At 34.8% G+C, this 23,553-nt stretch overlaps 4 protein-coding genes across 4 annotated transcripts; all 4 read left to right on the forward strand.

Moving 5' to 3' along the window:
• The first annotated feature begins 348 nt into the window (after positions 1 to 348).
• On the forward strand, positions 349 to 2,889 carry LOC143559895 (protein SRG1-like). The gene is made up of 4 exons (XM_077048330.1): positions 349 to 595; positions 1,130 to 1,377; positions 2,123 to 2,447; positions 2,572 to 2,889. The coding sequence occupies exons 1-4, from the start codon at positions 356 to 358 to the stop codon at positions 2,833 to 2,835; spliced, it is 1,077 nt and encodes a 358-aa protein (XP_076904445.1). The 5' UTR covers positions 349 to 355; the 3' UTR covers positions 2,836 to 2,889.
• A 341-nt stretch (positions 2,890 to 3,230) lies between these two features.
• LOC143559891 (protein SRG1-like) lies at positions 3,231 to 10,033 on the forward strand. The gene is made up of 5 exons (XM_077048325.1): positions 3,231 to 3,331; positions 3,565 to 3,703; positions 4,314 to 4,561; positions 9,150 to 9,474; positions 9,806 to 10,033. Exons 1-5 carry the CDS (start codon positions 3,231 to 3,233, stop codon positions 10,031 to 10,033), a joined length of 1,041 nt encoding a protein of 346 aa, XP_076904440.1.
• A 5,887-nt stretch (positions 10,034 to 15,920) lies between these two features.
• Positions 15,921 to 18,752, forward strand: LOC143559873 (large ribosomal subunit protein eL6-like). The gene is made up of 5 exons (XM_077048311.1): positions 15,921 to 15,931; positions 17,313 to 17,573; positions 17,669 to 17,775; positions 18,295 to 18,476; positions 18,569 to 18,752. The coding sequence occupies exons 2-5, from the start codon at positions 17,317 to 17,319 to the stop codon at positions 18,722 to 18,724; spliced, it is 702 nt and encodes a 233-aa protein (XP_076904426.1). The 5' UTR covers positions 15,921 to 15,931; positions 17,313 to 17,316; the 3' UTR covers positions 18,725 to 18,752.
• Positions 18,753 to 20,432: 1,680 nt separating this feature from the next.
• On the forward strand, positions 20,433 to 21,667 carry LOC143559874 (uncharacterized). The gene has a single exon (XM_077048312.1). The coding sequence runs from the start codon at positions 20,957 to 20,959 to the stop codon at positions 21,665 to 21,667; it is 711 nt and encodes a 236-aa protein (XP_076904427.1). The 5' UTR covers positions 20,433 to 20,956.
• The last annotated feature ends 1,886 nt before the right edge of the window (positions 21,668 to 23,553 follow it).

The raw sequence follows: 23,553 nt of genomic DNA on the forward strand, positions 1-23,553 counted from the left end.
GTTTTAATTAAAAAAAATTTATTTTGTAACGTTGTCAAACGGTCAAAATAATAAAATATTATTATTTTCTCAAAGTTTAGGCGATAAAAAGAATCCGCCCCCGCCCTAAATCGCCCAAAAATCGCCGGGGGGCGGTGTTCTAGCCCCAAGTCGCCCCATTTCGCCCCCAAACATCGCCCACTACACTTGGCCTAACGGAGTATATATAAATAAATAAATAAAAATAATACACATGATGTGATATGGATGAGAACTACTTCTTTGGTTTTTTTTTTTTTGACTATATATACAACATAGACTGATGTAACATGAACATAGGATAAGACAGGTTTAGTAGATAGGATTTGTTGTTATTATGGAAAACCAGAAGATTAACTTTGGTAGATCACTAATTGTACCAAGTGTTGAAGAACTTGCTAAGCAGCCTATCACCAAGATCCCACCTCGGTATGTGCACCATGATCATCACCATCCTGCATCCGGTGATGCACAGGCTCCATCAGTGCCAGTCATTGATCTTCACTGCTTGCTTGCAGGCTCTTCTACTGAACTCAACAACCTACATGCAGCTTCTAAAGAATGGGGCTTCTTCCAGGTCAGATTAATCTCTTTCTTGATATATAAAAGATTAGTTTTATAGTTTCATAACTCTTTTATGTTTTCCGGATTCAACAAGGTGTAAATTATTCAAGTCGAACCCGTCAACCCGTTTAGCTAAACGGGTTGTGTTTGTGTTAATTAACCTGATGGGTTTGTGGGTTGACTTGATGAACCTATTTACTGAATAATTATTTTGTTAAAATTTGATTCATATTTTAACTTTAACTGTTTGTATATTTTTATGTCAAAATTTAAAATTTTGAAAATAAATTGGAATAGTATTAGCATAATTGATACGAAAAATAAAAATAATATGCAAACTTGGAATTAGAAAGTATTAATATGTTTTTCCACGGGTAAAACGGGTCGTGTTAATGTCAACCCACGAATACCATAGCTGTGTTTGGCTCATGTGTGTGACATGATTTTCGGGTCTGTGTTCGTGTGTGGTTTGACCCGCCAACATGACCCATTTAGCAGCCCTGGATTTTAGTTTAAGGTAAAGAATTGGTTGATAAAAACAAAACAGGTTATAAACCATGGAATAAGTGAGTCTTTGCTAGAGGATTTCAAGAGGGAAGTCTTGAACATGTTCAAGCTTCCAATGGAGGAGAAACAGAAGCTTTGGCAGGAAGAAGACAACCACGAAGGTTTCGGTCAGCTGTTTGTCGTATCCGAGGAGCAGAAGCTTGACTGGTCAGACATGTTTTACATAACCACTCTTCCACATAATCTCAGACAGCTCCAACTTTTTCAGAAGTTGCCACTCATCCTCAGGTTCAACTTCTAGCTAAAACTTGACATTTTGCATTTTGAAACTCATTATTTAATATTAAATAACCGAAATCATATATACTTCTGGTTGTGATATAAAACCAGTGTAAGCAAGACTTGAGCGTGTGCATGGATCAGTTTTGGGCTAATACTGAACCAAAAACCGACGTTTTTTAGGTTTTTGAAAACCATTCATTTTCTGTTTATTTAGTTTTCACAAGGGTTTGGTTCGGTTACGGTTTACCATTTGGGTTTAAAAATTTTGGGCTGAAAAAAACTTGGTCCATAATAATGAGTTCGGCCTTGAATCGAGCCTAGATTTTTTTTTTTGCTAATTATTGATTAATTGATTATTACACATTTGAACCTGAAACTTTTTACTTTTCAGTTACTCGGTACCATTTATTAATTTCTTATAAACTCCTTGAAATCGGTTTTTCGGTTTAGTTCGCTTTTTGGTTGATGCTAAACCAAAACTGAACCGAAAAATCAGTTTTTTAAACAACATAAAACCAAATCGTTGTTTTACTTGGGTCCAGTTATTTCGGCCCGTTTACATCGGTTATTTGTGTTACCATTCAATTATTTCGGTTTCATGCACACCCCTACCTGAGACCACTCGCAGAGGGAACTTAGGTGTTACCACTGTACCAGCTCTTATTATTATTATTATTGTTATTATTATTATTATTATTATTATCTATTTGACTCTTTGTGAATAAATTTAAATAAACATAAAAAACTGCAGGGAGAAGTTAGAAACTTACTGTAATGAAATGAAAAGGATAGCAATGTCAATATTGGATCAAATGGCCAAGGCTCTAGGGATGGACAAAGAGGAAATGAATGAGTTGTTTCAAGATGGTGTCCAATCAGTGAGAATGAATTATTATCCACCGTGTCCCCAGCCCGAAATGGCGTTGGGATTCTCGCCTCATTCCGATGCAGATGCGTTAACAATCCTCTACCAGTTAAACGAAACTGCGGGCCTTCAAATACGCAAAGATGGAAAATGGCTAATGGTTAAACCTCAACCGGATGCATTGGTAGTCAACAACGGAGACATAATGGAGGTATTTAGTGACATAATTTTGGATAGGATACTGATGTATGGAATTGTTAACCTTTGGTAATAGCTCATTACTTAAAAGATAATGGACATTGTTCATTTTATAAACTTTACATGTGTGTTGGCAGATTGTAAGTAATGGTGTGTACAAGAGCATAGAGCATCAAGCGATAGTGAACTCAAACAATGAGAGGATGTCAGTAGCAACATTCTACAGCTCAAGTATGGGTACGGAATTAGGCCCTGCGCGAAGCCTTGTTGAAAAACATAATGTAGCAAACTTCCGGAGAGTACCCCTCGAGACATACTTCAAAGAATTTTTTGCTAGAAAGCTTGATGGTAAATCGTACTTGGATATTATGAAGCTTGAACATTTTAACCACATTCCATAGTTGGATTATAGCTTTAGTTGTTTTTGACTTTTGACTGAGTAATCCCATAACTATGTTGCCATATTATGTTTGTTGCAAGTTTTCTTTTGGTATAAAAGACAAGTGAAATTGAGTTTTAAGCATCCAAAAGATAGAGAATTTGTAGTAGAAGAAAATTAATATATATATATATAGGAAGGTTAACGTACAAATGAAATTAACGTGCTAAACGTGAGAATCAAGTAGAGTAATTATATATACAAGTAGAGTAATTATGTAATTACATCATAGAGTAATTATGAAATTACTCTATGATAATTACCCTCTTTCAACCTCCCACCTAACCGGCCAACTCTAAATTATGGTTAAACAAACCTCGTACAAAACATTTGTTCATGTGAGTTTGTTTGTTCTAAATGGAAAACAAAAAGATTAACTTTGGTAGATCACTGATCGTGCCAAGTGTTCAAGAGCTTGCAAAGCAATCTATGACCAAGATCCCACCGTGGTATGTACGACATGATTGTACTTTGATACGTGGTATTGTTGTAGTGTTGTACCACTAGTTGAAAAAGTATTTCAATAGTTCAATACAATAACTGGTGCATAAATCACGTGGAAATGTTATTATTCTCAACAACTTAAACAAGAAAATTTCAAACAATATGATCTTCAAAAGTTAGTATACACTAGAAATTATCATTTAAAGATGGAAATATGTGTAAATTACCAAATTTGTATGTAATTGCACCATGATCATCACCATCCTGCATCCGATGATGCACAGGCTCCATCAGTGCCAATCATTGATCTTCACTGCTTGCTTGAAGGCTCTTGTGCTGAGCTTGATAAGCTCCATGCAGCTTCTAAAGAACGGGGCTTCTTCCATGTCACTTTTATTAATTAATTCATGTATTGAAAGTTATAAGTTACAAGTATTTGTTGCATGGAGATAAGAAAACACTGTAATCGACTAATTTACTATAACCCCCTCTACATTTATTAAAGTTATCAATTAGACCTTTTAGTTTGATTTAAATTTCAAATAATCATAGAGTTAAACATTCCATATTAGGCATTAATCATAACTAGCTAAGTTGGGTAGATAAGTCATGTGTGCTAAGTTGGGTAGATAAGTCATGTGTTTTAGTGTTCGATTAGTCAATTGATGTATAAGTGTTTTTCTTCTTTTGTTGTTTACAAAATGTTTTTATTTTCTTATTTATAGTTAAATATACACTTTTAAATATGTTATCCGAGTTATCGGGTTATTAAGTAATAAGTGTAAATAGTTTTTACAATACCATTAAGTAGACAAGTATGAATTAGTTTTACCTAACCCATTTTAACCCATATTATTTTAACATACCAATATGTGCCCCTGTTTACAAAATTTTTAGGAAAATACACACTACAATAACAACTTATTTTGTGACCAAGACGGTTGTGTCATGGTGGGTGAGTAAGTAATTAGCTCATGTGATTGATGAAAAACACAGGTTATAAATCATGGAATAAGTGAGTCCTTATTAGAGGATTTCAAGAGGGAAGTCTTAAACTTGTTCAAGCTTCCAATGGAGGAGAAGCTGAAGCTTTGGCAGGAAGAAGACAATCCTGAAGGTTTCGGTCAATTGTTTGTCATGTCCGAGGAGCAAAAGCTTGATTGGTCAGACATGTTTTACATAACTACTCTTCCACATAATCTCAGACAACTCCAAATATTTCAGAAGTTGCCTCTCATTCTAAGGTTCATATTCTAGTAATTACTTGACATTGTGTAAAGATTGATAAAACGAAATACCTTGATTGATTATCCCCAAATGATACAAGCCCTAATTATATACAAACAAGAACTAACTAACTGGTTAACTACCTAACAAACTATTAACTGAATAAATATAAAAAGGGTAAAGTAGTAATTGGACTTTATCAAGTCAACATCCCCCTCAAGTTGGTGGTATAACAACACCCAACTTGGACAAAATTTCTCGATGCTGTGGAACAGCTAAGCTTTTCGTAAAAATATCAGCAAGTTGATCGGATGTTCGAGTATACGTCAAAGAAATAAGACCATCTTGAAGTTTCTCACGAACAAAATGACAATCAAGCTCTATATGTTTCGTTCGTTCGTGGAACACGGGATTCTTAGCAATAAAAATCGCAGCTTGATTATCGCATTTTAAGGGAATAGGAGTAACATCCGGAACCTGTAACTCGTGTAGTAAACGAGTTAACCACGCCAATTCAGCAGTAACTCGTCGCATTGATCGATATTCAGCTTCAGCTGAACTCAATGCCACAGTGGGTTGTTTTTTCGATTTCCATGAAATTGGGGAACCTCCAAGAGTAACAAAATACCCGCTAACAGATCTTCTAGTGTTAGGACAAGAAGCCCAGTCAGAATCACAGTAAGCTTGAAGATCAAAAGAATTTGAGTTATTAAAAAATAACCCTTGTGTAATTGTTCCCTTGACATATGACAATGTGTGTAAGGCTGCAGACCATTGAGGCAAACGAGGATCTTGCATAAATTGGCTCAAAAACTGAACTGCGAATGAAAGATCTGGCCTTGTATGTGTGAGATAATTCAATTTGCCTATAAGTTGTCTGTATTTCAAAGGATCGGGAAGCGAATCACCATCTTTTAACCTCAATTGTAAATGAGAAGGTAGAGGAGAATTTTGAATAGCCAGGTTTGATGAATCAAACTCAGCTAGTAAGTCATTAGCAAATTTTCTTTGTGACAATATAAGCCCATTGGGATGAGTGTGAACTTCCAAGCCAAGAAAATAATTCAAAGAACCCAAATCTTTTATTTGAAAAACATCTTGTAGAAAAGCTTTAAGAGTAGTGATCTCCTCATGATTATTTCCTGTTACCAAAATATCATCCACATATGCTGTTGCATGAATAGTGGAAGATCCCATAGACTTGGTAAATAAAGAATAATCATTGGTAGAACGCACATAACCTTTGGATTTTAAGACAGTTGAAAGCTTTCCATACCATTGCCTAGAGGCTTGTTTTAAGCCATATAGTGATTTTTGAAGTTTAAGAACTTGATTAGATGGTAAAGACATACCAGGAGGAGGAGACATATAAATTTCCTCATCTAAATCACCATGGAGAAAAGCATTGTTCACATCAAGATGAAATAGTGGCCATTTCAATTTAGTTGCAATGGCAATGAGAGATCGAATAGTAGTCATCTTAACTATTGGAGAAAACGTCTCATTATAATCAATGCCATGTTTCTGAGTGTCCCCCCTGACAACCAAACGGGCCTTGCATCTTTCAATGGTCCCGTTAGCATGATACTTTATCTTATAAACCCATTTACACTTAATTGGTTTCTTTCCAGGAGGAAGATCAACTATAGACCAAGTGTTATTATTTTGAAGAGCAGTAAATTCCTTATCCATAGCCTCCTGTCAAGCAGGAAATTGTGCAGCCTGTTTGTATGAAATAGGCTCATGCAAAATATTAAGATGATGAGCAATAAGCTGACTTGATTTAGAGATATCAACAGAATTAGCAGAAGCAGTGGCCAAACATTCATTGGTGATAGTATGAAAACAATGAAGATGTGAATCAGAAGTATGAACATGATTACATACATAATCATGCAAATATGATGGAGGATTAGAGGATCTTGTGGACCTTCTAACAGGAAGAGGAGAAGGTGGATGAGGAGGATTAGGGAGAGGAGAATCTGATGGAAGAGGATTCGTAATTGGAGAAGGTGAATTATCAAAGAAGGAATTGAAATGTTCAAGTGGAATTGAAGGAAAAATTTAAGAATTGTTAGGATTGTGTAAAGAAGGAAACAAGTGTTCAAAAAATACCACATCTCTAGAGACTAATGTAGTATGAGTAACTAGGTTATACAGTTTGTAACCTTTCTTTGCAATAGCGTACCCAATGAATAAACAAGGTGTAGCTCGAGGTTGAAACTTGTCTCTTCCTTGTTTAACAGTTGAAGCATAACATAAACATCCAAAGGCTTTAAGATGTGAATATGAAGGAGGCTTTCGTGTTAAAACTTCAAAAGGAGTTTTGTTATCAAGTAAAGGTGTAGGATACCGATTGATGAGATGAGTAGCAGTTAAAACACAATCTCCCCAGAATTTTAAAGGAAGATTTGATTGAAATAATAAAGCCCTTGAAGTTTCCAAAAGGTGTTTATGTTTTCTCTCAACCACCCCATTCTGTTGATGAGCATGAGGGCAAATGGTTTGATGAACAATGCCTTTAGATCTTAGATAAGAAGCATGTTCTGTACTACTACCCAAATCAAATGCATTATCTGATCTTATGCATTTTACTTTGACATTAAATTGTGTTTCAACCAGTTCAATGAAAGATTGCAAAACAGCAAATGCATTGCCTTTAGTTACGAGTAAATGGGTCCAAGTAGTTCGACTAAAATCATCCACTATTGTCAAAAAATATTTACAGCCGTTATAAGTGGATGTTTTATATATATGGCCCCAAACATCAATATGCAACAAATCAAAAATAGCATTAGTGGAATGTGTGCTAGTGGGAAAAGGCAAACATTGTTGCCTAGCCTTAGGACAAATTGAACAATTATCAAGAACAGACAAATTTTTATTAGAAATGACATCTAATTGTTTCATTTTAAAGGTTGGTAAATGCCCAAGCCTATGATGCCATGTAGTATTTGAAACAGTATACAAGTAGAAGTGGTAAACAAAGAAGTGTTGAAACAATTGAAAGAAGGATTGCTTGCTTTGAGAATGTAGAGCCCATCTAGGAGATCACCAAGAACCAGTGGCCTCTTCATTGATGGGACCTGCAACAAGCAGTTTTTATTAGAAAAATAAACAATGCCCTGATTGTCATGACACAGTTTAGAAACAGAAAGCAGGTTATGCTTGAATTCAGGAACAAAAAGAACATTATGAAGAGTCAGATTAGAATGAAGTATAACAGTTCCAACTTGATGAACTGATATAACAGTTCCATTAGGAAGACCAATCAAAAAAGTAGATGAAATAGAGTGAAGATTAGAAAACAAGTTTGGATCATTGCACGTGTGATCACTGGCTCCAGTGTCAATAATCCACTTTGTATGAACATTAGTGGAATTACAAGCCATAATACCTGCAAAATTAGCAGCATGAATTGAAGAAGTAGGATGTGATTGAGTATCTTTTGCTAAATTGTGTTGCTGCAACAGTTCTATCAACTCATTGTATTGTGTGACTGAGATAGAGGATGAACCATTTGAAGTTTCATGAGAAGTGTTATTAGCAAAAGGATTTGTTGAAAGTTGAAAAGGTAAGTCGGATTCAATTTCCACATTATTAGCAGTTCCACGCTTTGACTTTGTGAATTTGAAATCTTTGGGAAAGCCAATGATTCTGTAACATTTGCTGACATGATGTCCAGATTTCTTACAGTTAGAATAGACTTGCACCTTCTTGTTATCATTATTCCCAAAAGAAGGATGAGTATTAACATTCATAGATGCAGATTCATAAGGAAAGGGAGATAAAGAATGAATCTCCCTTTGTTTCTCATCTTGAACAACAAGAGCATAAGCTTGATTAATAGTAGGTAACGGTTTCATCATAAGAATATTACCTCTAACCGTATCATAACAGGGGTTTAGACCCATCAAGAACTGCATAAGACGTTGATCTTCATCTCTCTTAGCCAGAAGATGAGCAGTACCACAGGTGCATATTGGAATAGTGTTAATTGACATTAATTCATCCCAAACAGTCTTGAGTCTTGTAAAATAAGAAGCAACATCAGAATTACCTTGAACAAGATCAATAAGGCTCTTTTGTAACTGATAATACTTGGTACCATTGTCTTGACCATATCGATCGTTAAGTTCAAGCCATAATTGTCGAGCAGACGCAACATAAAGAACACTGTCACTTATTTCTGGAGATAATGTGTTTAAAATCCAAGAAATCACCATGTCATTACACCGATTCCAGAGAGGAACTTGAGAAGAAACAGTAGGAGAAGCAAATTCACCATTGATGAACACCAATTTGTTCTTCGCAGATAGAGCAATTGCCATGGCATGTTTCCACGCACCAAATCCCGAGCCATCAAACGGTTTAGAAACAAGAAGCATCCCAGGATGATCAGAAGGATGTAAGAACAGAGGATGGAAGAATCGATCACATTAGAAGACGGAACCGAATCAGTCATGATGAATATCAGATTGAATTGAACGAAGAAATCACGAATTGGATTGATGAATTGAACGAAGAATGAAGAAACGAACGCAAAAACGAATTCAGAATCGAATTAGGATGATACCATGTTAATACATTTAAATAAATATGTAGGGAGAAGTTAGAAGGTTATTCTATTGAAATGAAGAGGGTAGCAATGACAATATTGAGTCAAATGGCTAAGGCTCTAGGGATAGAGAAAGAGGAAATGAGTGAGTTATTTCATGATGGTTTCCAATCAGTGAGAATGAACTACTATCCACCATGTCCCCAACCCAAAAGGGCGTTGGGGTTCTCGCCTCATTCTGATGCAGATGCTTTAACAATCCTGTACCAGTTAAACGAAACTGTCGGACTACAAATACGTAAAGATGGAAAATGGGTAACGGTTGCACCTCGACCGGATGCATTGGTAGTCAACATTGGAGACATAATGGAGGTAATTAGTAAGACAATTTTGGATTCTAGTTAGTTTTTAAAACGACTTGTTTCCACCAGTATCCAATTTTGTCAAAACCTTTTGATTTGAACCGAAACAATCACTTTTTAAAAAACGACCAGTGTGACCTAAACCCGTTTTGACTTGTTACCAACTTGATACGACATACTCGTTTTGGGTACAATTTGGCATGGGTTTTATAGGCTCTCAAAGTAGACTCTTTAACCACGTCTTTTAGCTAATAATTTTCTATTAGAAATAAGACAGATTCTAACTGCCAACTCTAATTTATTTTATTAGTTTCATATTATGAACTTTACGCGTTTTGCAGATTGTAAGTAATGGCGTCTACAAGAGCATCGAGCATCAAGCGATAGTGAACTCAAACATTGAGAGGATGTCAGTAGCAACATTCTATGTCTCAAATATGGATACTGAATTAGGCCCTGCACGAAGCCTTGTTGCACAACATAATGTAGCAAATTTTCGGCAAGTGCCCACCAAAACATACTTAAAAGGATTTTTTTTGCTCAAAGGTTTGATGGCAAGTCACACTTAGATTTTATGAAACTGTAATTGTTTGATGTAGTAAAACACATAACTGTGTTATAACTTATAAATGTTGTTACGTTACGTTATGTTAGTTACAAGCTTTCTTCTAGTATAAAACAAGTGAAATTAAATTTTTTTAAACGTCCAAAACATAGGAGATTATGAAAAAGGAAATTTTAAAAATAGAATATGTTCCAAAAAATATACTTTAAGTCTTTAAGGAACCATTTTAATAACTAAAATATTAAAAGAAATTTTAAAGCAATATGTTAGGAGGACTTACAATTGCCTTACAAAGATATAAAAGGATTGTTGAAGCAATGTGTTAGGAAGAGTTACACTTGTGTCACAAAAGTTGTAGAATTTCAATATAAAAAGAAAACATATGACTTTCCAGGGTAATAATATTTATAAAAGTTAATATTACTAGTATTATCGGTATTCCAAAAATTAGATGTCAAGTTTATTAAAGAAGACGGGACGGGTAAAATGATAGCAGCTGAGACTCGATTTATCTCATCTTCAACATTTTGCAACGCGTACGTATCCAAAAAAGAAACAAAAATATAATCAATCACGACTTTGATAGATGGTACTTTGCATTTTGCAATGCTAGGTGAAAGAATAAAAAATCAATGCATAAATCATATGGAAAATTAGTACAAGTAATAGTTTTGACTAAAAGTGACCCAAAATGACAATCAATAATTAATCCACAGGCAAAACTTGATCATGGATGATCAAATATACTTCCATACATGTTTTTAAACCTTCTATACAATATGAATAGCAATAGTTGATATGGTCTAATACAGTTGTGTTGGCCATTAGCATGGAATAACTGATTATAAATCTATTTAGGTGCTGTTTGTTTTTGAAGATAAAAAATGTCTGCAATCTGATTTCATCTGATTTCATATTTGCAACTGAAGATGTGGTCTGAAGATCTGCAATCTGAAAATATAATATTGTTTGTTTTATAAACTGGATATCGTCTGCATAATGAGTGGAAGGGTGGTGTACGAACTATAGAAGTGGGTGGTGGTAGGCGACTGTGGTGGGTGGTGGTAGGCGACTGTGGTAGGCGGTGAACGGTGGTTGGTGGACAGTGGGTAGTAGCGGTGAACGGTGGTGGTGGACAGTGGGTAGTGGCGGTGGACGGTGGTGGTGGACAGTGGGTGGCGGTGATGTACGGTTTTGGTGGGTGGTGGAAGGTGGTGGTGGTGATGGGTGGTGGTGGTAGTGGTGGCGGACGGTGGGTAGTGGCGGTGGATGGTTGTGATGGACAGTGGGTGGTGGTGATGGACGGTTTTGGTTGGTGGTGGACGGTGGTAGTTGACGGTGATGGCGTCCGACAGTGGGTGGTGGTGGTGATGAACGGTTGTGGTGGGTGATGGATGGTGGTGGTGGCGGTGATGGATGGTGGTGGTGATGGGTGGTGGTGGTGGCGGACGATGAGTAGTGGCGGCGGACGGTGGGTAGTGGCGGCGGACGGTGGTGGACGGTGGCGGCGGGGGTGGTGGTGGCGACGTACGGTGGGTGGTGGTGGATGGTGGTGGTGGCGGACGGTGGTGGGAGCAGTGGATGAGAGGGTGGCTGCAAAGGGAGTAGAGTAGGGTTTCTTTATGAAGATGTTTTAAGCAAGATTTCCTTGCTTTTCTTTTAAGATGAAAGAAAACTTCAGATCTGTTTTAAGAAAAAAATCAAACAGTCTTCAAGAGTAAATGTCTGCGCGCCTGCAGACATTAGCTCCTTTGAAGATGTTTGAAGAAAAAACAAACACCCCGTTAGTTACAGCTCTTATAAAAACTTTGAAAGTTGATTTGATTCGGCTTCATTAAAAAATTAGAAATCGTGTAACGTTACTATCACGTAGCAGGAATTGGTTTCACTAACCACATTCACTAAAACTTAATAATCACATTTATGTTTGGTTTCTATATAGTTTTCATGCGTTATATTTGCAACAAAGAGTTATAATACATTATTTCATTAGGTTATAAACCCGTGTATTACAAGGGTTAAAAAAAATTAAATCTTATTCATTATCTTATTATATGATTCTGGTTCTTCAAATTGCAATAATCATGTACAAAAAATACATCAAAACTCTTGAAAAGTCACAAAAACTAACAAAAAAAAAACTGCATCTAAGTATATTGTTGAGTTAGTTTCAACATATCTTGCTACTAAACTAACATTTGCAATAGTTTCTATCGGTAAAAAAAGTACTAAATAATTCAAATTGAGGGTTTAATGATATTAAATTATTGACCATTTGTAACCAACAAAAAAATAAACTTGCGTGACTTACTTTATGTCTTTTGTTCGAAATTCTGCCTTAAGTTATAAAATTAGAAGTAAGAGCAACTGCATATTTAGTAATATCATAAAAGAAATTGTAATACTAATAAAGCTATTGTAGGTATTTTATCACAATTTTTTTTGTTTCAAACATGGCATCTCATTAAACTTTTAATTTTAGATGATTTTGACACATTCTACTTAGCTCCAACAACATACATGAGACTAAACAGTTATAGCGAGTTTTATATTTGTGTGAAACTGTAAAAAAAAGTGTAAAGAAAACATAATCGAAACCAAAAGTGACATTTTTTTTTAAAATAACCAGTTTTGACCCTAACTTGTACTGACCAAACTGGTTCTTATGTGTTGCGCCGACTGACACGATCCGTCCTTTTTGCCAGCTATAAGCGAACACAAGTAGCAAATTTGACTCATATACTTAAAGGGTTGAATATAAGTTGAACTTGCCCAAAATGATCCAAGTCATACTAAAAGTGGGTCTGTTTCAAGTAAAACTTGTTATGACGTGTTACGTAAATCAGAGTAAACAAATTGTTACAAATATTTTATTCACAACAAATAAGTATCTTACTGAAAACCAAACCATCATTCCTCCCATACATCAAACAATTTTGAGATTATTGTATAGAAGATAGAACAAAAACAAATCATAATAATAAACAACCAACTTAAAAGAAACATATTAGTATTTCGAACACCCTACTCATGCTCTTACTCCTTACAATGATTTTGTATAAATTCGGTTTGCAACACCCATAACTGCAACCATTTTTCTATCATTTATAATAGTCAAGTATACTTTATAGCCTTAACTTGTAATATTTTAATAAAATAATGAGTGTTGTGTCTATAAAACCATCTCTATTGGATGGTTTTTGTGTGGTTTAAACCAACCTAAAATCCAAGAAACCAACGGAGGAGTTGGTTTAAACCAAAAACAACATTTCAAGTTTGGTTTTTCAAACTACCAAAAACCACCAATTGTGGGTCCCAACACCATATAATTCACCCCATATATATATATTTACCCATTTTTATATTTGTTAAATATATTAAAATATTATACTTATATGCATATTTTTTTATACTTATTTCAAAATTATGTATTTTTTTTGTTTGTCTATTTTTCACATAACGGCAAGTTCAACGGTTAAATTTTTTAACGGCTATTTTTTTAACGATTTTATTATTTATTTTACAACGCTTAATTCGAATAAAAAAAACTTTACAAGCGTACAACGGTTCAGGGATTTACGTAACAATGGAGCTCATCATGCACTTCGGAATAATTTAGTGGAACATTTGTGGACGGTTAAGAATAATAATTCATAAGTTTTATTATTATGCAAAAGTTTCAAATTATCTCTCTTTCATTTTGTTAGACTAATTGTCATTTTAATTTATGTATTTTTTTTGTTTATCTGTTTATTATATTTTGTTAATCTATTTTTATTAAATTTTTATTGTATTGCTATTTATTTAAGTAAAAAATTATTTTATAGTATTGTGAAATTCTTATATAAAATAAATGTAAAAGTAAGTGATGATGTGGAAATGCAAAGATGGTTTGAAAATGTGTATTGCTGGAGTAAAAAAGATGGTTTTTAAGAAATCTGACTTGGCAGTGATGTGGCTGGTTTGAACCAGAAACCGTTGGAGATGGTCTAAGAGGCAACACAATTTTATCACCACCAAGATACTATTCCAAGAAGATATGAATTTTGCTTCATGAAAGTAAATGTATATCATCAAGGAAACAAAACTCACCGTGACACCAATGTATTTTAGAGATCAAAACAACTCATTTTCTATATTAATTTGGCCTAAAACTATAGTTGATGCAAGTTTGTGATAATGAATAAGCACAATTAATTTCACTATCAGTTAACATGTGACAAAAAAATGCATAGAATTATTAGATCTGAAAGAAATAATATGGATATACACCCTCATCAATCTATTATTCTCTTTGAGTGCTGAATTATGTCACTTTAGCAAAAGTTATCAATACATATAAAAAAGTTTATTATATAGAATTAATAGTAAAAAATAATCAAATGAGATTAATCATTTTTATATTGTTCAAAGTAAAGATGAATCATGGCACATTCTGAAGCGGTCACTAATAAACTAAAAACTTACAACACAAATTTACACACACTAAAATGAGTTTCAAAAGTTCTACAGACGTTATTTCATTTCTAATTTTTTTTATTTACTACTATAAAATTATAGATAAATCATCAATATGGAATGTTTAAAATATTTAGTAATTGTTTTATTTAGATATTTATGACTTTCAAAGTTGAACAATAATGATGTCACTTGTCAAAAAATGAGATAATTAGGTGGCATGTGGCACAACAATGGTTTTATAACTTTTATTTATTACAAGGGGAGGGTTATTTTGAGTTTTAAGAACTTTAAGAACTCAGTTTTAAACCACACATTTAATTAAATGATATGGAATATGTGGCTGAGATTAAATTTAATTAAAAAATGAAGCAGGAGAGAGAATAAGTATTTTTGATAATTACACAAGTTTAAACGTTAGTTACACATGTGTAAAAAGTCGATTCGATGTGTAAAAAACTACCATAATTTTTTGTACATCACTTACACTTACGTATTACACATGTGTAAAAAAAATTCGGAAAAAAAAAATTGTTATGTTGAGTTCTTTCGGGTTCTTAAAACTCAAAGTGATTCTCAAAAGAAATCAATCCTTTATTACAATTGGTAGATAAGTTTGCTAATATTAAAAAAGATACTTTAATATACATAAAATTAAATTATATGAGTTTTGAGTCTTTTAGAGTGATTTATGAGAAATATGTTTCAGTTTTACATGGGTGCAAACAAGCGGAGCCAAGCTCGAACTCGGCTCGTTCGTTTATTGTGTATTAGTTAATTTATATACATGTTCTTAATAATAATTTTATATATGTTTAGAAAAATTTTAAACGTGACAAAGCTCGGCTAGGGCTGGGTTGTGAAGTGTTAACTTAATACATACAAGTCTTAAAGAGGTAAAACTTAAAAATAAACAAGACTCATTGAGGCTCAATGAGCCTAAAGGAGCTCCCCGAACAAGGGTCGAGCTCGGGCTCGATAACTAAACGAGCTTTATTTGAGGCTGAGTTTCACTGACCAAATATATGAAGATCGAGATGCTTAATTTGTGTTGAAACACTTGGTTTTGTTGACTCGTCCCAGACTTCATCGGGCACGGTCTCAGCGGCAAAAGAAACATACATGCCTAGTCGTGCTTGCACCATGAACCCATCGCTGACAGCGAGCTGTTGCCGCTCGTCTGATGACTGCAGAACAAAACCAGTGGACCCTGATCATTAGTTGACCAATTCGCTGTCATTCGGGCGTCACACGAAGTATGAGAATATAAATCCAAAGAAATATGCATCGTGTGTGTTTATTGAAAAACAAAAGGACCAGCCAGTGTTGAAAAACATAAGCCCAGAGCATATATGAGGCCCATAGAGAATCATATATGAGAACCTATTAGGTTTTTCATCATTTCCCACTGCCGCCGCGTTTCACCGGACCAACAAAACTACTGGTAAACAGTTTCAACTATTATTATTACTATTTTGCTCAATATCTGTTAATTTCATCTTATATGAGCTCTTTACCTAATCAATTATGTTATATACTTTTCTCTTGAATCTGTAACTGATTTCAATTCGAGTTTGCAACCATTCGATTTTGATTTCTAGGGTTTTGACTTTATATTAGTGTAAATAATCTGCCGTTTCAATATTATCTTTCAAATCGTTCTTTGAATTCAACGAATTTGCGTTTTCCTGTAACAGTTTGATGTAGTTTAAGCTGAGATACAACAACATTAGGTTTAACTTTAAATTAGTTATGTGCACTTTAAAACGAATACTGGTACCCGTTTTCATGTTTTTGGTATCGATTTTGGTATTTTTAGTGGTAGCGGTACTAGGGGTGCAAATGAGCCAATCTGCTTGCGAGCTACTCGAGTTCGGCTCGTGAAAAGCTCGATTGAGCCACGTTTAAATGAGCCCAAGCTAGAGCCTTAAAGTAAGCTTGTTTAATAAATGAGCCTGAGCTGGCTCGCGAACCTAAATGAGGGTTGTCATTTATATTTAACTAGTACATATGACCCCGCGCGTTGCAGCGGAGCTATTAAACCGTAACAAAAACAAAGATAAAAACACTAAATTACACACACACGTTGAGCGTGTTAATTCGAACATTCCAACACCTCAAAACGTGTATCAAAAGTAGATATTATTTTGGATTAATTATTTATTTATATTTGCATTGTTACAATTAAAAAACCATTTTAAATCAATTATTTCTTTATGGTGTGCATTATCATATTAACGTTACAATTAAAAGAAAATAAACAGAGAAAGTGCCAGACACAAACATCTCTTCTCTATCTTTCTCATAGATATTTTAAAATATACTTGAGTTTTGAAGAGTTAAAACCGAAAGAGGACAACACATAAGATAACAGTTTGCTGTAGAGAAGGAGTAGTACCCTTTGTATAAGACCTTGTACAAAATTGAATAGTAACATATGTGTGTAGCACCGACTTCTCTAATTAATATATATATAATTATTACGTAACGTATATGATGCTATTTGAAAATAATTAAATAAAGTGTTATATATAAAATTATAATTGATGAAAAATAAAAATAAATATAAATGTATAAAAATCGATTAACAAAACAGTAAACAAGTCGAGCCCGACCCGAGCTTTAGAAGTAGAGATAAAAATGAGCCGAGTTTGAGCTCCGTGTTAGTTATACGAGCCTAGTTGAGCTCGGGGTCAGATTGTTTCTACCCATATTCGGTACGGTATTTGGGGTATATGGTTTCATATGATTTTGTTTTTGGGTTTGGTATGGTACCGATTGCATCTCTACTTAGATTTACAATTTTATGTGCATTTTGAATGTAGAACGATGGCACCGAAGGACAGGAAGCCACATGTTTGCAGGAACCCTGATTTGATCAGATGTGTGGGGAAATACTCACGGTCCAAAATGTACCACAAAAGAGGGCTTTGGGCTATTAAGGCTAAGAACGGAGGTGCTTTCCCTAAACACGAGAAGCAAGCTGTTGCTGCTGCTCCGGTTGAGAAGCCACCAAAGTTCTATCCAGCTGATGATGTGAAGAAACTGCTTGTTAACAAGCGTAAACCTAGACCAACTAAGCTCAGGTATATGGTTTACTAATGTTAGTATGTTAATGATGATCATGATGCGGTTCATGTATTGTTTTAGTGGTTGATTATTTGGTTGTTTGTTGTTTTAGGGCTAGCATTACTCCTGGAACTGTGTTGATTATCTTGGCCGGAAGATTTAAGGGAAAGAGGGTTGTTTTCTTGAAACAGCTTACTTCTGGATTGTTGCTGGTTACAGGTATCTTGTTGTTCTTTATATTTTGATTAAACATATTTATTTATATTTCTGTATGTCCCTGTTTGCGTACGTTTTTTTTCTGTTTATAACATGTTTAACCTGTTTATTACAACTCGCTAACTCGTTTATGATATGTTTAACACGTCAACTTCATTACAGCTCATTCGTTTGAGTTTTTTAGATAGTTGGGTTTAAAAGCATGCTTGGGATTGAGTTTGAAAAATGTTTATTGGCTTTTTCATAAAGCCATTTTGAAAAGCCAGGATTTGGGGTTTTTGGAAAACTGCTTTTAACCCTTTCAAAAAGCTAAAATAAAAAAGATTTTTGTGATTGCCAAACACATTTTAACTTATTGGCTTTTTAAAAACACCAATAAGCACTTTCTAAACTTAATTCCAAATATGCTCTAAGTTTTAAACGTGTTGTATTTGCTTGCTGTTGGGCTAACACTGTTTTCCATGGCTATAATATCTGTTTCTCTCATTTTCGGCAATCATTGATTAACATTTTTCATTACAGGCCCGTTTAAGATCAATGGTGTTCCTTTGAGGCGAGTGAACCAGTCATACGTTATCGCCACATCAACAAAGGTTGATCTTTCAGGGGTTAATGTGGAAAAGTTTGATGACAAATACTTTGGAAAGAAGGTCGAGAAGAAGAAGAAGAAAGGAGAGGGTGAGTTTTTTGAAGCCGAGAAAGAGGTAAATAATTCATCCAAATCTAATTATTTTTTTTTATGTTTTTCATGTTTTTACATAACTGACACGGTTTTTGTTATTAATCTGCATTTTAGGAAAAGAACACGCTTCCACAAGACAAGAAAGATGACCAGAAAACCGTTGATGCCGCGTTTATTGCATGCATTGAGGCTGTTCCAGACCTGAAAAGCTATTTGGGAGCTAGATTCTCGCTCAAGGCTGGCATGAAGCCTCATGGGCTTGTGTTTTAAGGCAAGGATTAAAGACTTTTGCTAGAATTTTTGTCTCATGTTAGCAAAGCTATTTGGGAGCTAGATTTTTGTGTTTTTAACTGTCTCATGTCCAACGCTTGATGCAAAACTACTATCGAGCCGGGGGTCTCACCGAAAGCAGCCTCTCTATCCTTATAGGGTAGAGGTAAGGCTGTCTACATCTTACCCTCCTCAGACCCTACCATAGCTTTGCTATTGATGGGATATACTGAGTACGATGATGTTATCATATAGATCTAGTGGGATGCATTGTTTGTTTTGCTTTGTTTTGTGTTGAAAGAATGACAATGAGATTCTTTTTTTCTATATGATTCGATTGTTGTACAATGGAGCATTTGCAAAATTTAAGTTTAACGTCAACATTGCGTTCAATGTGTGGGGCATAAGTTCCACCAATCATGCATTGCTATGTCATTTACACTCTTAACTATCTTACTTTGTCACAAGCAACACTCAATATCCTGAAAGGCTGAAACTTTTTTAACCTTTTTTTTTTTCAAAAAGATAATTATAGAAAGACAGTAAATGGTTGGGTGGTTAATAATTGAGGGTTCACTTGCAGTCTTGCACATTTTTTCTTACAATCTCTAATCGGTGAAGACTACTTGCTACTATATACCTTAATGGGAAGACAATGTTGCACTCGCTAAGGGTATCCTACCCAATTATATCTCCGAATGCGCCCCCCCCCCCCCCCCCTTTAAATGAGTTGAGTCTGATTTATTTGATTTAATTTTGATTAAGCTTCACTTATGCTCTTGAAACTCAATCGAGCTAAGCTCACTTTGTGTTCCAATCTATAAAGCTCGGCTATTGGACGAAGTTCTATTATGTAATATAGTAATAATTATTTTGGGACGAGTTAGTAAAAAATGATGTATGAAAGTTAGGCCAGCTTTAATTTATGTTTTAGACTCAGCTTGAGTATTAAGGTTTAACTTGATTTGAGTTTGCAGTAAGGTGATTTAGAATAGTTTAGTGATAGTTTAAACAAAGTAATTATTGTTTTAACTTGGGTAGATAGTTTAGTGTGAGCTTATATTAACAATTTAATCAGTGACTCTTAAAGTTCATTTTTTTTTTGTTAAGAGCAATCTAATTTGCATAGTCATCGTTGATTTGTTTATGTTTTTTTGCTGGAATGCATGTTTTCTAATTTTGCTCATAATCATCCATGAGGATGACATTGAGTTATGGGAGTAGATTTAGTCTTGACAACAAAGTGAATTATAAGTGTTGGACAGGACATATTTTTATAGATTATTATATTGATTAAAACCAAAGTTTATTATGTGTGTAGAATTGCTACATCAAAATGTATTGTTGATATATCCAGTTTAGCTAAACTTAAAATATGAAATTCAAGTGCTATGTGTGGAAGTGTAGATAATGTCTCCCGCTTGCTAATGCATGCCAGCAAATTAAACTACACTCCTAGTGGCTACAAATACGTCAAAGTTTGACCATGATTTTTTTTTTGAACGACAACCATGATTTAATCTCTTTACGACAACCATGATTTTATCTCCTTGGTATCATTACCTATATAATAAAATAATATTGTTTATATAAATAGTTAATGTTTTGTATATTCACTTGCATCATAATAGCTAAATATAGAATATGCAGTTGAATTCCAAAAGAAGAAACAACATAAACCCCTTCAAATAAATCTGTTACATAAAAGTATACATTTTCATACATATCCGGTTATCGGTTAATTTTTGTTCGGTTTTGTCAGTTTTCTGTTTAGTTAACGCTCACCCCTATCTAGTATAACAAATTAAAATAACATAGAAAAGTCAAACTTTGTAGTTCACCGGTTTTGACTTGTTCCAACCTTACAACTCATCCATTAGCTCAAAATCCACATATAAAGAGCTTCATCATCCATTTCAAATCCACAGCTATCATAATCACTAAATATGTCAATGCTACTTTTTTTTACTTCTACTCTCTCCTGTGATCGTTATGGCGGAGCGTTGCCACCCCGATGACAAAGCCGCCATCCTCAAATTCAAAAACGGCTTCTCAAATGGCCCTGAACTCTTACCAATGTGGACCTCAGATCGTGATTGTTGCGACATATTCGATTGTGACAAGACCACAAATCGTGTCATTGACTTTTCCCTCACAAACTCTGACCTCGCAGGCACAATTCCCGATGCAATCGGGGACTTAACATACCTCTAAACCTTTCGACTTCACAAAATGCCATTTCTTATCGGTGAAATTCCCCGAGCCGTCACAAAACTCAAACATGTAACGTTTTTCGACATAAGCTGGACCAATGTATCAGGCCACGTGCCTTCGTTTCTTTCCGAGCACAAAAGTGTCATGATTCTCGATCTTTCGTTTAATAACTTATCAGGCCCAATCCCACCCTCACTAGCCACACTACCAAATATGATCGGGCTAGAGCTTAGTCGTAACCGGCTCACAGGCTCAATCCCTGAGTCATTCGGTCACCTCACGTCTCCGGCTTTACAAGGAATAGGTTTATCTCATAACATGTTATCGGGTGAAATCCCTAAATCAATCGGTAACATGATAATCTATAGGTTTGAGGTGTCGAGAAACAACTTGTCCGGTGATGCATCGATGTTGTTCGGTTCATGGAAGAATACAAGCGTGATCGACATCTCACAAAACAACTTTGAGTTCGATTTGTCACGAGTTAGCTTCATGGTTGACTCGTTGGTGACATTGGATATATCACATAACAAGATATATGGGGAGATACCATCTCAAATATTGGAAGCTTACATGTTGCAAAGTCTTAATGTTAGTTATAATAGGTTATGTGGCAAGATTCCTTCACCTTGGAAACTAAAGTATCGATCAGAAGGCTTCGAATTCGATAACTCTTCGTTCGTACACAACAAATGTTTGTGTGGATCGCCATTACCTCAATGCAAATGATTGTCAAGGGTTCAAATAAGGAGTAACTGATTATAATGATTAAAAACAAAATGTATTATAAGATTTTGTATTGGCTCAAGTTTAATATTGATCACTTTGAAAACATCAATAAGAGTTAATTTGGAAACAAAAGGTTTTTACGCTGAACAAACCGTTTTGGGGATTTCAGATGTCCTGAACAAATGTCCTGAACAAGTACTAAAAAATGGATTATTATATAAAAATAAATGTCTTATCGGTATATTTGAAATAATATAGAACTTTATATATTAAAAGTTATAAAAGAAAAATCAAATGTAAGTATAATTAGTTATATTAATATAATAATTAAAAAATAAATAAGAGGCTAACACATTTTATACTATGTTTTTGGAGGCTTAACTTATTTTGACCATGTGCTGGAAAGTTTAATACGTCTTTTATGGCGTGAGTTACAAATATGAAAACAAATATAAAAAAAAGTAACGTGTTACACTTGTTAACACATGGTCAAAAATGAGTTAGAGTGAGTTAAAAAAAATTCCGGAAATCAAAGTCAGAAAGCTCTAGGCACTATCATCTTAAATGTACTTTTGACTTTTCAATCTTGTGAAAGTCCAATTACCGAAACTTCTAGTTCATTTAAAGACAAGAAACCATTAACAAATTGATCACCATTATATCCAAATCACTCATAGCTTCCTATAACTCATAATGGTTGTTCTTACTGAAGTTTTGCATGGATGTTTATACTCTTTACCAACAACTCATAATCATGATCGTAATCATAGATATGATGTATTTTTAAGTTTCAGAGGTGCTGACACTCGCAATAGTTTCACCGATCACCTCTACAACGCCCTTTTGGATGCCGGTTTCAGCACGTTTTTGGATGATGAAGAGATAGAATTCGGAGAGCCACTGAAACCGGAATTGGAGAGTGCAATCAAGTCAAGTAGAGCATCTATTATCGTGTTATCCAAAAATTATGCTTCATCCACTTGGTGCCTAGAGGAACTGGTATTAATCCTCGAGCAAAAGAAGAACTTTAACCAAACCGTTATCCCTATCTTCTATGATGTCGAGCCAACCGACGTCAGGAAGCAACAAGGCAGCTTTGGGGAAGCAATGGCAAAGCATAAACTGTTGTAAATCATGGACATTGAATTCATTGAATTTATATTATTTTCTGATGATTTACAATGAGAGGAAGATCCCAATATATAATACATAACTTTTACATAATTGGAAACAAACACAATTATAGGAAGCATATATGGCTGTAAACGAGCTGTGATTGTGTCTACTTCGGGAGATGATGTTTGACTGATCCCACAATCTTTTTCTTATTTTAATTATTTTCAACACTCCCCCTCAAGTTGAGTAGTGGGGTTTCCAATACTTAACTTGCTTCGACAAAAGTTGAAGATTCTCCCGTTAACCGCCTTCGTTAGTATATCAGCTAGTTGATCTTTTGATTGAACAAACGGGAGCTCAATGATTCCAGCTTCAATTTTTTCTTTAATAAGGTTCCTGTCAACTTCTATATGTTTTGTCCGATCATGTTGTACCGGGTTTTCGGAGATTTGAATTGCAGCTTTATTATCACACATGAGTTTGATGCTTTTCTTTGGGGGAAATCCGATTTCAGTTAGGAGCTTTTTTATGAATAAAACCTCACTTATTCCTCGTGCAATTCCTCTAAATTCGGCTTCCGCACTAGAAAGGGCTACAACTTTCTGCTTCTTACTCCTCCATGTTACGAGATTTCCTCCGACTAAGGTAAAGTAACCTGACGTGGATCTACGATCTCCTACATCTCCGGCCCAGTCAGCATCGGTATAGGCTTGTATTTCTAAATGACCGTTGGGTTTAAATAATACTCCATGGCCCGTTGTTCCTTTGAG

Source organism: Bidens hawaiensis, unplaced genomic scaffold, assembly GCF_021521415.1.
Source record: "Bidens hawaiensis isolate Kalapana, Puna unplaced genomic scaffold, B.hawaiensis_p1.1 tig00020106_1, whole genome shotgun sequence".
Taxonomy (NCBI): domain Eukaryota; kingdom Viridiplantae; phylum Streptophyta; class Magnoliopsida; order Asterales; family Asteraceae; genus Bidens; species Bidens hawaiensis.